Source organism: Helianthus annuus, chromosome 15 (assembly GCF_002127325.2).
Source record: "Helianthus annuus cultivar XRQ/B chromosome 15, HanXRQr2.0-SUNRISE, whole genome shotgun sequence".
In the NCBI taxonomy this organism is placed as follows: Eukaryota; Viridiplantae; Streptophyta; class Magnoliopsida; order Asterales; family Asteraceae; genus Helianthus; species Helianthus annuus.
The window spans coordinates 123,131,822-123,145,425 of NC_035447.2; the positions used below are offsets into that span (position 1 = coordinate 123,131,822).

A 13,604-nucleotide genomic window follows, 5' to 3' on the forward strand; every position below is an offset into this window, starting at 1 on the left:
GTTATCCGAAACAAAGCAAGATTAGTCGTTCAAGGTTTTAGTCAGATTGAAGGGATCGACTACAACGAAGTTTATGCACCTGTTGCACGTCTGGAAGCAATTTGGATCTTTCTGGCTTATGACTCATTCAAAGGATTTAAGGTTTACCAGATGGACGTCAAAAGTGCATTCTTACATGGTGTGGTGGAAGAAGAGGTGTACGTCGAACAGCCTCCAGGTTTTGAAGATCCTATCCATCCCGATCGGGTTTGGTTGCTGAACAAAGCTCTCTATGGTCTACATCAAGCACCACGAGCTTGGTATGCAACCTTATCTAATTATCTACTGGAGAATGGATTTCGCAGAGGTCTTATTGATTGTACTCTTTTCATCAAAGAACAAGATGGAGATTAATGTGGGGTAAAATACACATATTTGTCCCGTGTAAATTGTATAATTTTTGTATAGTTTTTGTTTGTTCTTTTTAGCTTTTAGTATTATATTATATTGTTTTGTGTTTTGCTAGGTTCTGGTGCAAATGGAGCAAAAACGAGTAATATGGAAATAACCAGCCACTTGGGCAGAGTGGGGTGTCAGTGACCGAAGTAAAATTGTTGCTATTTTCTGTGAGTGAGTTGAGGCAACTATCTCTATTTTAAAAAGGGGGACTATTATTGCAATAAGCTGAAAGTTGGAAATTCATTATGATAGTTAGAAAAAAAAGCAAGGACTATAGTTGCCAAAGTATGAAAGTGATGTTAATTCCACCACTACAAGACAAAACGAAAGAAAAAATATGCAGATCTTATAATTCTCGTTGAATTAGGAATTGTTGACTTTTTGGGCTGCACATGTTACGTGAGATATGGGCTGTGTTTGTTTTGTGGGCTAACTCATCGTAAAGAGTAAAAAAATGGAGTCGGCTATACTGATTGGGCTGAAGCCCATTTGTTTGGGGCATAATTGGTTGCCGCCGTACGCACATGGAATGAATATAATTGGCGGCACATTATCGACTTTTGGGGGGAATATATTCGATAGCAGACGCACGGCTGCGACATCGAACAGAAGGAACATCAGACGCACGACGCACGGAGATCAGACGCACGAAAAGAGGGACGATCATATATCAGCAAGGGACAAATTCGAAGGATATTTTGGCAAGGTTTTGAGATACGGAATCGTCGGGGATTGAGCGGGAAGCTTGGAAGTCAAGGAATTTACGGGTTCTACCTTGCAATTTCTTTTATTTTCTAGTTTCTTGTTTTAACTTTGATGAATTCTTGTTTGAGACTTTGTTTGATTATTCTTGACACCATGATTCTTGGCTAAAAACCTTTAACTACCTAGGCTAATGACAATAGTTTAATAAAGTTTGGATTTTTATTCGGTTCTTGGCGTGGTTATGGATTTTTCTTGTATTGTAAAAGCTTTGGGAATTTAACTTGGTGTATATGCGTGCTTGACAATTGTTTTATCATTGTTTATTGCTTCGTATAATCGTTGGTGACGGTCTTTATCACATAATAGGGTTATGCTAGGGTTCTTGATTTAGGTGACAGTCTTTATCACGTAATAGATCATTAATCCTTTAGGGTGAAAATCTAGTAAGTAACCTTAGAAGTAATAATCGGTAATTTAATAAAATCAAGTGTTCTACTAATCTTGTCGCTGTGAGGCTCGAGGTTATTAATAGGTCTCGGTTTGGTTTATAGCTGGGTCTAAGAAATCGGTCTAGTCCTTAAACATTCTCTTGTCTATTAAACCAAGATTAAAATCCATAGTTGCCTTAGACTTTCGCGCTGTGAGGTAGATCGTCTTATTTAGGCACTTTCAAGAAACTAGAGGACTGTGAGGAAATCTAGAAAACCGGTAATCATAACAGCCTAGGTAGTGCCACAAGAATCACCTTGAGAGGGATTGAGGGGCTTAGTTGGTATCTTAATAGGTTTAGCATTTAAAGATCCCGGTTCCATACCACAAAACTATCGAATAGAAATCCATTCTAAGTTAAACTTGCGTCTAGCCTAGGTAGTTTTCATCGCCACTGATTAAAGTCTTCGTCCACGTTCGTGTCTAGTTATTTTATTAATATTCTAGTTTAATATTTTATTTAGGATTTTTAGAAACCCCCTAATCAATAAACAATTAGTTAAGTCCGTGTCAGTCTAAGTCTAGATAGAGTCGTTAGCGTAATCAGTAGAGTCTCTTGGGTTCGATACTCGGACTTCCTTAGGCTATACTGCATCGATCGGTACACTTGTCGGTCGTGTGGTTTAGGTTTTAGAGAGTCTTTGTTTTATAAATTTAAAACTTAGAGAGTCTAGTTTAGGGTTTAATTTAGTTAATTTAGTTAAACCACTTTTAGCACATCAGAGATCTTCTACTGGTACAGGTATATGTGGATGATATTATATTTGGTTCTACTAATGATGTTTTGTGTAGGAATTTCGAGCGTATTATGCAGGATAAATTCGAGATGAGTGCTATGGGGGAAATGACTTTCTTTTTGGGCCTCCAAGTGCAACAAACTGAGTCTGGGATATTCATCCATCAGACTAAATATGTTGGTGACATCTTGAGCCGGTTCCAGATGTCTGATGCAACGCCCATCGGTACCACATTGCAGCAAAATCACGGAATTCATCCAGACTTGAAGGGTGAAGCTGTTAGCCCCTCATACTACCGTGCAATGATCGGATCTCTTATGTACCTCACAGCATCAAGACCAGATATAATGTACCCAACGTGCCTGCTTGCCAGATATCAAGTCAACCCGAAGGCCTCACATCTTGCAGCTGTCTAAAGGATTTTTCGTTATTTGAAGGGTTGCCCTGACACCGGTCTATGGTACCCTAGGGATAATAACTTTGATTTGATCGCTTTCAGTGATTCTGATTTTGGCGGATGCAAAATCGACGGCAAATCCACAACGGCTGGATATCAGTTTTTGGGAAATCGCCTAGTCACATGGCAGTGCAAGAAGCAGACGTGTGTCGCTACATCAACGTGCGAAGCTGAATACATTGCTGCCTCAAGTTGTTGCTCCCAAGTCCTGTGGATCCAACAACAATTGCGCGACTACGGTTTTGAATTCCTAACTACTCCTATTTACGTTGATAATTCTGCTGCCTTACAGATCACTAGAAATCCTGTGCAGCATTCAAAGACCAAACACATCGAAATCAAATATCACTTCATACGTGATTGCTTTGATAAAAGGCTAATTGATGTTGTTAAGGTCCACACCGATGACCAACACTAGAAATCCTGTGCAGCATTCAAAGACCAAACACATCGAAATCAAATATCACTTCATACGTGATTGCTTTGATAAAAGGCTAATCGATGTTGTTAAGGTCCACACCGATGACCAACGTGCCGACCTTTTTACCAAAGCATTTGACAAATCAAGGTTTGACTTTTTATTATTGGTAAATGGCATTAAGGTCAAGCAAGAGTAAAACCAACATCGGAAAATCATTTTTGTAAATACCTTTGTGTTTTAAATTTATCTTAGTTTGTTGATTTTAGGGGGAGTAAATCCAAATTTGAAAATCCAAAAATATCGAAAAATTTCAAAAACACAAAAACAATAGAAAAACAAAAATGAGTTTCCTGGCGAGCAAAAGAGAATATGATAGTACATCAGTGGTCTGTCCAAACCTCTTTAAACCTTAAATGAAAAATATGTTAAGCAGCTCTATATAAGATGTATCGGTAGGCTCACAATCATTTTAAAGTGTGCAGGGTGATATAAACCTTAATCGACAGAAGACCAGGTGGGAACCGCTCATTGGCATATGGTCTTAGTACCGAAATTTCGTTTGATAGATTGCCGAGGTTCTGAGATATTCGGTCTTTATGCTGCTTATCATCTGGGTATCATGGTTGTATCTTTTACCGAAAAATAACGGGGACGCAAGTCTAAATCTTCCATGATACTATACATACGTGTACATACTGCATACGACCTCAATAAGTGATAAACAATCACATGTCCAAACAAATTAGTGATAAAATATCACATTTATCCGGGAGTCAAGTTCGTCTCTCTGCTGTACGAAAGTACTGACCTGTTCACGGACTTGCTCTTGTGCCCTCATGCATCGAAAATCAAGTTCCTCATCAATAAGTGATTCTATCACATAGGGCTTGTTTTCAAATCAAAATAAGTGAGAATCTCACATCATATACGGTCAAACAGATGATAATCGGTATACTCACCGGTAAGATGAACTCTCGTGCATACCTTGATACGGGAATATGTCGTGTGTGGATGAACACCGGTCGGTAAATATAAATCATACCTTAACGTATCCCCTCGCCATGATTACATCTGATAAGTTGAGCTTATGTGGACAACAATACCGATAATTGTTATAGGATGCTTATCTTAATATGAACTTATTGAACAACGAGAGCGTTTTGGCGTGACCGTACACTGATATGATTCTCTTACCATCGAAACTCGCAAAAAGAATGTCTGTAAATATTTATTTAATGCTTTCAGTTTCTGCATCTTTGTATATATTTATTTACTGCTTTCTATCGTTACATTTGAAATATTCAAAAATTCCAAAAAGATTTTAGGTGTGTTTTAATATAAACTTTATAAAAGCCAAAAAGATTTTATTTTTATCTTATTTTCGATTTTACGATGTTGGATCTCGAGTCGTCGTTACCTGAAACCTGATTGAAAACCAAATTGACTAAATCTTCATAAACGGTCAAAATTTGCAAGTTTTGAAAGTTAAAAACTAAAATTGATAAATTTATTAAACTTTCAAACTGTCGGACGGTAGTTGATTGAAATATGGTCACATGTGTGTCGCTTGTTTGTGTTAACTATATTCCAAGCGTTTGTTCTCATTACGCGTTTAGATTTCTTGCATGTGCAGATGCTAAAGGCAAGGAGAACATGTTCGATGATAAGCTTCGGAATGAAGACACTACGTGAAGGCACTCAAATGATAAAGATGATCGAGTTGCTGATGACCAATCATCAACACCACAAGGATCTCAAGTATTGAAGATCAAAAGATTCACGAGCATAACTCAAGGGAGAACTTATGTTAAGGGGGAGTTTGTTAACACACTTCCTAAATAAAATGGGGAGTTTGTTGATACACTTTCTGCTTACAAGACGTGAAGACTTTGAAGATCCTCCGACATAGAAGACATGAAAGATGAACCTCATGAGTGGCGTCCAAGGGGGAGTTTGTTAGTACTCGATATGTGGACGCGACTCAGTTCGGTTGGGCTAAGGTTCGACTCAAGTCCAACGGTCACGACATTCCTCCGTCGTACGTTCCAAAGTTCGATACACGAAGTTGAGAGCCAAACATTGAGCACTGGGCCGGATTACAAGATCCAAGCTGAACAAAGTCGACGAAACAAACAAGTCTTGGGCCTCAAATGTTTGGGCCAAAGCCCAAGTCGACGAAACATGTATAATGTCGACGAAACATGTCTGTTTCGTCGACCTTGATTGAGTTTTGTCGACTGCCCTTCTATTTCGTCGTCTGCTCATGCGTTTCGTCGAAGACCTGCTTCTGTTTCGCCGTACCTGATCCTATATAAACAAGACTCAAGACAGAAACAAGTTAGAGACGTGAGAGGCACAAGTGTGAGAACACACACACACGAGAGAACTAGAGAGAGTTTACAGAGTGTATTTGTAAACCTTGCTTTGTAACTGTTTTCAAGTATTAATACATTGGTGTTAATCGTTGAATCTACGTGTCCAGTATCTCGTGTTTCCTGATCTCTATCTCGGTTTGCTATCTCGGTTGGATTCCGCACAATCGGGTTGATTTGTACACAAGGATTAGACGACTAGATCCTCCCCTAGCCGGACCTACACCACCCATAAGCTTGCACACCTAAAAGACTGACGAAGACAATATGCATAATCATTTTGTTGTGCTTTTATGGTGTACTGACGGAGTGACGTGTCACTCACGAACATTAAAATTTTAGCTCTTTTTATTTCGTTTGACCTGTCAAGTTTTTCGCAAATGAAAGTCTTATTTTTTTTCTTAGCCCAACTTGTGTTTTTTAATAAAGTAAAATTTTAAAAAGTTAAACCTAATCTTAACCAAAGAAAGATACATGCCTTTCTTTTCATACCACTAGTTGCATCAAAATAACAAGTTACTAGTAATATAATTATCAAAATAACAAGATACAAAATTAGTCACATTTAATAATTCAAAATGAACCATTTAAAAGTAACGTTTTCTAAATTCAGTAAAATCAAATCCAAAAAAGAAAAGAAAAAAGGACAAAGAACAAGTCTTCAGGAGAAAGAGGTTAACCACCCTAAAATGTGCAAACAAAAAACAACTTTGAAGAAAAAGGGTTGGTTCTTACATGTCTCCAAAATACATCCAAAATTATTAAAGATCCTGTTTATTGTAGATTTTATATCACAAAAAAGGATAAATGTGACTGGTTTGTTGCTCCATTGACCATGCAAAAGTCAAAGTCAAGGCAAAGTCAAATTCAAAGCATCCATCCAGGGATTATTCCATTCACATTCTGCCCACTTGTTGATGCTGTCATTTGGCTTGAACCTATTGCATTATACCTGTAAATTTGGAATTCAAAGATTAACCATATTTTGCCAAATCTTATTATGATTTTTTAAGATCACTGTCATTATCTTTCATATAAATTTCAACTATGCACTCGTCGAATATGAATTATAAATGAAATGGCTAAATTACCCTTCAATATACCGAATCATAAACGTAAGTTTTTTCATCTAAATAAGGAGCAAATAGGAAATCTAAGAAGTTCTAAGATATCCCAATAAAAATGTTGAACCCATTGTTTTCAAAAACTCGAGCGGAATGGTTGGACCAGGAACCGGGCACGTTAGTTGTCCGTTTGTGCTTATTTGAATCACTTTCACTTGAATCCGTCATACTGGTTTTCAAGTTTTTTTATTTTTATTTGTTTTATCTCCTCTCAAAATCTCATTTCTTAATTTGCTACTTCATAATTTATTCAAGGATTCATATTTTATCTTTAATAAAAGAAAAAAAGATAAAAGTATATTTGTTTTATAATATATCATATATTTATATTTTAAACTTTTACATCACCCGGTTTTTGAAACCAATCTAACCTTTCCGGCCAGTGTGCGCGCACTGGTAAGGATTTTTCTCCTTTCAAAATCCCTGATTTATTTGCTACTTCGTACTTTATACTTTTTTCTATTTAAAGCTTTATATTTTATTACTAAAAGAAAACAAAAAGATTAAGTATCTCTATATTTTGTTTTAAGTTATCATATATTTATATTATAAACTATTTATGACGTCATCCGTTTTTTTCAACTGGTCTTGCCTTTCCGATTATTGCACCAGTAAGGTGTCCAATTCGACAACCAGTCCAGTTATAAAAACATTGATGGGAAACTAATTAAGTATACCTCCCTTTGGTCACTAATATTTAAAACATCGATTTCAATTTATATCGCAATACATGGGGAAATACAGATTGATAATCTTGGTCTCGAGAATTACCCGATTTGCAAATTTGTGCAGTCAAGAGGCTGAAAGAAACCTTCATGATCTGGAGGATGTTGTTCCTGGTTCTGATGGTGTTGCCCAAATGAATTTACATGTTCACCTCCTGCCCATGATGGTCCTGCTTGGTTTTCTGCATAATATTCTTCTAGCTGCATAAACAAAAAAAATCTATTTAGTTTTCATTAAATTATTTTTTGAACCGGTTTTCTTTAATATAGTGTATTAAATGTGATTTCATGAATTACTCCACATATGAGTCTCCTTACTTTATTTTGCAAACCTTTGTTAGCTTCAAGCCACATCCTTTCCTGCAAGTTTCATGCATTTATTTGTGACAAGTTATGTAAATTATACAATGTTATGATCCGGATCTTAAATATAGAACTATGATACCTTAACTTGAAGTTCCGAAAGCCGATCCAGCATTGATTGAGTCTACATATTAAGCATAAGATCATACATATGTTGATAAATTTCAATAATTACATACCAATTATGAGTTTTAAAAAAGATGTGGCTCAAGACTTATAAATAACTTCAAATTTATCTGAGGGGGTGTTTGGATGTTTGGATACAGACATCCAAATGCCCCCTAGATTTTGAAGTTTAGTAGAAAGACCCTGAAAATACCCTTATGGACCGGATTTGCCTTAGAGTAGAGTCAAGTTGGCGCTCGAGTTGCTCAAGTTCTTTCAGATTTAGCGGGTTCAAGTCTTCCCCAAAAAGTTGCCTGTGATATGAACATTCAAGATTAATTTACCATATACCAATCTTTTAGTCTTATTAAACTTGTAAACATCGAATCTTTCTTCAGCACACACGCGCTACTTGCCTTTGGTATTGTTGGAGCGACTCGTATTTAGCTTTCAGTTTTATGTACTCTTTGTAGCTGCTTTGCTACACGATCAAAAATAAAGAAACTCATTAAAAGACGACTCTAACTCATATAATCCATAATCTATAGCAACACGAAAAAATTGGAATGCAAATGAATTGAAATCATACCTCGGCATCATTGGCAGATCGGTTAACTTCCATCGAACTATAGGTGCAATTCTGATACCTTTCAAGCATCTTGATCATGCTGAGATATATAAAAAGTAGTTCAAAACAAAGAAAATTTATTTATAAGTAAGTCTAAAGCTCCACAATGCATGAACAAAGTAAGTAACCAATGAGTTTTAGATAGTGGTTATATGAACTATTTGAAATCCAAAAAGTATGTCACATTGATTTGAAACAAGAAAGTAAAAAATCTGTAATAAACAATGTGCTGACACTTAGGGTTCCAAGATTATATATAATAAACAATTTGGTTCTTCAGCCTATGAATTCAGTGAACTTGTAGCTCAAATCCCACCAAGATTTTTGCAAAATAAATAACTACAACATTGATTGAATCAAAAAATCTATTTAATTAATCTTTTTCAGTTAAATGAAGCTTTAACCTTAGATATAAAAAACATGACCTATAACCTAAAGAAAATCATTAAGACATATAAACATTGGTCAACATCAAGATTGATGAATGTTGTGTTCTTAAAAACACTTAAGAACCCAAAGATTCATCGGATTGATGCATCAAGACTTGCATTAAAAACCTTATTTTGTTATACAATTGGATTTTTTCTTTGAAGAACCAAAAAGTAATTTTTTTTATCAAACTAAATTCAAGAAAAAGAAACTATAACTAAAACTAAACATACCCTCCTCATTTTCTTGATTTTTTTACAAACTTTTACTTTCTTTCTTCAACTTACTTTTTATAGATTCATAAAGACAAGATCTACTTAAATCTCAAATCACTAACCCTAAATTCAACCCTAAACAACAAATCTTTAAATAAGCAAAACTCAAACCATTTAACTCATCCAACTTGATAATCTTCTTCTACACAAATAACCACACTAAACTAACAAATAACCACATGATTATATATCTATACATCAAGAAACACAAAACCTATCTCAGATCTACAAAAAACACACACAAACACATAGTAAAAAAAGTGTACTTGGAGGTGCTGCAGAACTCATAAAGCTTCCCACGGTTGGAGAAGATAATAAGAGCCACCTCAGCATCACAAAGTACAGAGAGTTCATATGCTTTCTTCAGCAGTCCATTTCTTCTTTTTGCAAAAGTCACTTGCCTGTTTATCTTGTTTTCAATCCTCTTAAGCTCAACTCTCCCCCTACCCATAATTCTTCAAAATAAAAAAAGTAAAAAAAAAAAAAATCTTTATCACCACCCACTTGAATCAGATCAATGGGTAAAAAAGGATAAGTGCTTTATGACCAAATTAAAAGATTATGAAATTTGATGATGATTATTATGATACTGCAACAAGATTATACATAAAATCTTGAAAATTTTGAACAAAAAAGCACATATACAAAGATGGGTTTGCTTTTAATCTTGAAAAAAAAAAAATAAAAAAAACTTTAGGGTTTTGATGATCTTTTTGTTGTTGTGTAATTGAGACCCAGATATGAAATTTAGGGTTGGTGTTGTTTTTGTTGTTTCTATCTTCAAAGCTTAATGGTTTTTAACCTATTTGAGGAACACAAGCAAGCATTATGTCATTAGTATCCCACTCGCACTCAGGCGCGTGTTGAGGGAGATTAAGAGTGTAGAAGATGGAGGTGAGCGCGTGTGGGTGCGTTTGTGGAGTCAAAGTGAGTTATAGATAAAAGACATCAACATATGTCACCAACCTTAAATAGGTATCACACGTGTCGTTCTATGAGAGGTCAGTATCAGAAAGTGTTTTTGTATTTTCTCTATAGTTTTTGCATTTTCTGTATAGTTTTTTTATGAATAGTTTTGAGTACTTATGGTTCTTTTATCCAAAAGATCTTAAGTGTGTTTATGTTCAAAAAGATTTAAAACAGTATATAGAGAATATACTCATTATCCTAAAAGCTCTAAGTGAGTAGATCAAGAGTGGTTTGGTTTTTATATAATTAGAAAATATTTAGCGTATAAGTTAGACGATAGTTAACTATAAGAAATGACAATGGGCCGGATTTGGGCCGGATATTGTTAATCTCAGGCCCATACCTGATTGTAATTCTTTGTCTCAAACTCGGCCCGTTACACGTCAGCTATTTGTCGGGTAATTACCCATCGGGTATCGGGTATACCCGTTAATTTTTCAAAAATATCCGCTGAGACAAAGGTGCAATTTTTACTTTGATGTTTATATAATTTACCATTTTAATAACTATAACAAATAAAAATATGATTAATAACTTACATATCATATTCAGACCACATATGCCAAACTAAATCAAAACGATTACTTAATTAAGTAATTGTATTATGACTACCTAATTGCATAAAAATCTACATAATAAAGGGTGCTAGCTTCCATATCTAAGGGGAGGTGAGGTGGCAGCGTTGTTTTTCCGTGATGGGATTTTCAACGCGTGATGGGCCAAGAATTTCCACCGCCACCATAAACGAAAACGCGTTATAGCTCCACGAATTCTGATTTCGTTATTTTCTTCACGGTCGTGATGGTTTTTTTGTGAGGGTAATTGTTGGTTGAGGAAAATTGTTGGGTGTGGTGGTGAGTGATGACCATTGCCACCAAAAAAGGTTGTGAGTGATGGATAAATGGTTGATGACATGACGGAACTTAATTGGGTGCTTGTGAGTGATAGAATTTTATCATTAGTGACCACTCCCACCCCCCTAATATACATGCTAAAAAATAAGTTATTTTTTTACTATGCAGCTGTCAAATACATATGCACATATGAATTACTACTTGTCTTCATATCCAAATATGTATTTAAAAAGGTAAGTTCACTTCGAGTAAATGAGTCAGGTATCGGGCTAGTATCACTAAATCTCATACTTGTACCTGTACCCAAATATTTTCCCTTCTTAAGCCCATACCCATCGGGCTTCGGGTATACCCGGCCTGTATGTTTCGGGTTTCGAGTATACCCGTCGGACTTGGGCTTTTTTGCCATCCCTGTTAACTATATATATTTTACTCTATCTAAATCTAATTAATATATGTTATGTTTCATGTGAATTACACTACACTCTCACACTCAAATGTATCGTACGAAAATCATTAGTCACGTATCAACTTTCGCTTGATGACTGTAAATTTATAATGTCTAAATGAATATAACTTATGGTAAGTTAAATTAAACAACATAGGTTTCAATTATAATAATTTTTTTCATGTAATGATTAAAACACTAAAGTTAAATATCTTTGAGCTATTTTTTAATTAACTATGTATGTATGTATGTATGTATGTATTGGAAGTATGAGATATGTACATTACATAATTTGTGTGAATAAAACAGATATTAGCACGAGTCCATATCGCATATGTATTGAATTTTCTAGTAGATCGTACATTTTTTTACACGCAAGCAAAAGTTGATACGTGTGACTGTGTGAGGATATTCACGTACAACATAAATTTTAGGCTTAAAAATCAATAACTTTATTCGAATATTAGATCCATTCATAATATAAAACTTTATAAGACCAACACAAAAAGACAAAGGGACCAAATTAAAGAACTTTAATGATATAAGAGTGAAGTACGACGTTGGTTACACAAAACATACATTTTTAGTGTAACTAGGATTGCGATCCGCCGCAATGCGGCGGGGATTCTTTAGTTATAAGTTATAACTAAGTTGATCTACGACTTGCACGTTATGTTAAACCTGTCAAATGAGAAAAAATAGATGATGTAAAGACGTTCATCCACACACGAACGTTGTGTCGTGATAACTCACAATATTTAGAACGAAACGTAAAAACGTTAAACCAAAGACGCACGTTGCGATGTGTTAAGTCACAAAATTTAGAACCAAGCATAAAGCGAAAAATTTGCGGAAAATGAAAGTATAAATGACCAAAGTTGAAAGTAAAAAAAAGTTGTGAGGATAGATTGCAAAAGATAAAATGTTTTGGGGTAAAAGTAAAAAAAAAAACAAATAGTTTTTGGTAAAAGTAATTTATGAAATACTTTTGGGTGAAAGGTAAAAAAAAAATCAATTTTTTTTTGGAAAAACCCCAAAGCCAAGGTTACAACAACCATATGCATAACCATTTTTCCTTTGAAAAACCCCCCAAAGCACACCTCGCGTTGCAGCAGGGCGTAAAACGGTGTCAAATAATACTAATGCCACACAACCGTCATCGACCACCAACACTAAGTCGACCTAGGATCTGTGTGTTGTGACGAACCTGTCAAACATGAAAAAATAGAGGTAAAAACGTTGAACCACACATGAACGTTGTGCCGTGTTAACTTACAAAATTTGAAACAACACATAAAAAAGTTGAACCACAGCCGTACGTTGCGTCGTATTAACTCGAAAAATTTTGAACTATACGTAAAACGAAAATTTACGAAAGATGAAAAGTATAAGTAACAAAAGTTGTGAAGTTAAATTGCAAATAATGAAACTTTTGAGTTAAAGTTAAAAAACAAATTATATAGGGTTAAAATTACAAAAGGTAAAAACCTTTGTATTAAAAGTAAAAAATTAAGGTTTTTTTTTGAAAAAGTCTCAAAGCACAAAGTACAAGTTGTATTGCATATTTTTATTGCTTATTTATAGTAACTAGGATTGCGACCCGCCGCAATGCGGCGGGGATTCTTTAGTTATAACTAAGTCAATATAGGACCCGCACGTTATGTTAAACCTGTCAAATGGGGGAAAATAGACGATGTAAAAACGTTCACCCATACACGCACATTGCGTCGTGTTAACTCGCAAAATTAGAACGAAACGTAAAAACGTTAAACCAAAGACGCACGTTGCGATGTGTTAAGTCACAAAATTTAGAACCAAGCATAAAGCGAAAAATTTGCGGAAAATGAAAACTATAAAGGACCAAAGTTGAAAGTAAAAAAAAGTTATGAGGATAGATTGCGATAAAAAGTTTTGGGTTAAAAGTAAAAAAAAAAAACAATTAGTTTTGAGTTAAAAGTAATTTATAAAATACTTTTGGGTGAAAAGTAAAAAAAAAATCAATTTTTTTTGGAAAACCACCAAAGCCAACGTTACGACAACTTGCGTCGTATTAACTCGAAAAATT

At 35.0% G+C, this 13,604-nt stretch overlaps 1 protein-coding gene across 1 annotated transcript; it reads right to left on the reverse strand.

The window, feature by feature from the left end:
- Positions 1-6,279: 6,279 nt before the first annotated feature.
- On the reverse strand, positions 6,280-10,039 carry LOC110912395 (agamous-like MADS-box protein MADS2). The gene is made up of 8 exons (XM_022157091.2): positions 9,535-10,039; positions 8,526-8,604; positions 8,353-8,417; positions 8,151-8,250; positions 7,914-7,955; positions 7,787-7,828; positions 7,515-7,669; positions 6,280-6,571 (listed from the first exon to the last, which is right to left on the reverse strand). Exons 1-8 carry the CDS (start codon positions 9,717-9,719, stop codon positions 6,487-6,489), a joined length of 753 nt encoding a protein of 250 aa, XP_022012783.1. The 5' UTR covers positions 9,720-10,039; the 3' UTR covers positions 6,280-6,486.
- Positions 10,040-13,604: the final 3,565 nt, after the last annotated feature.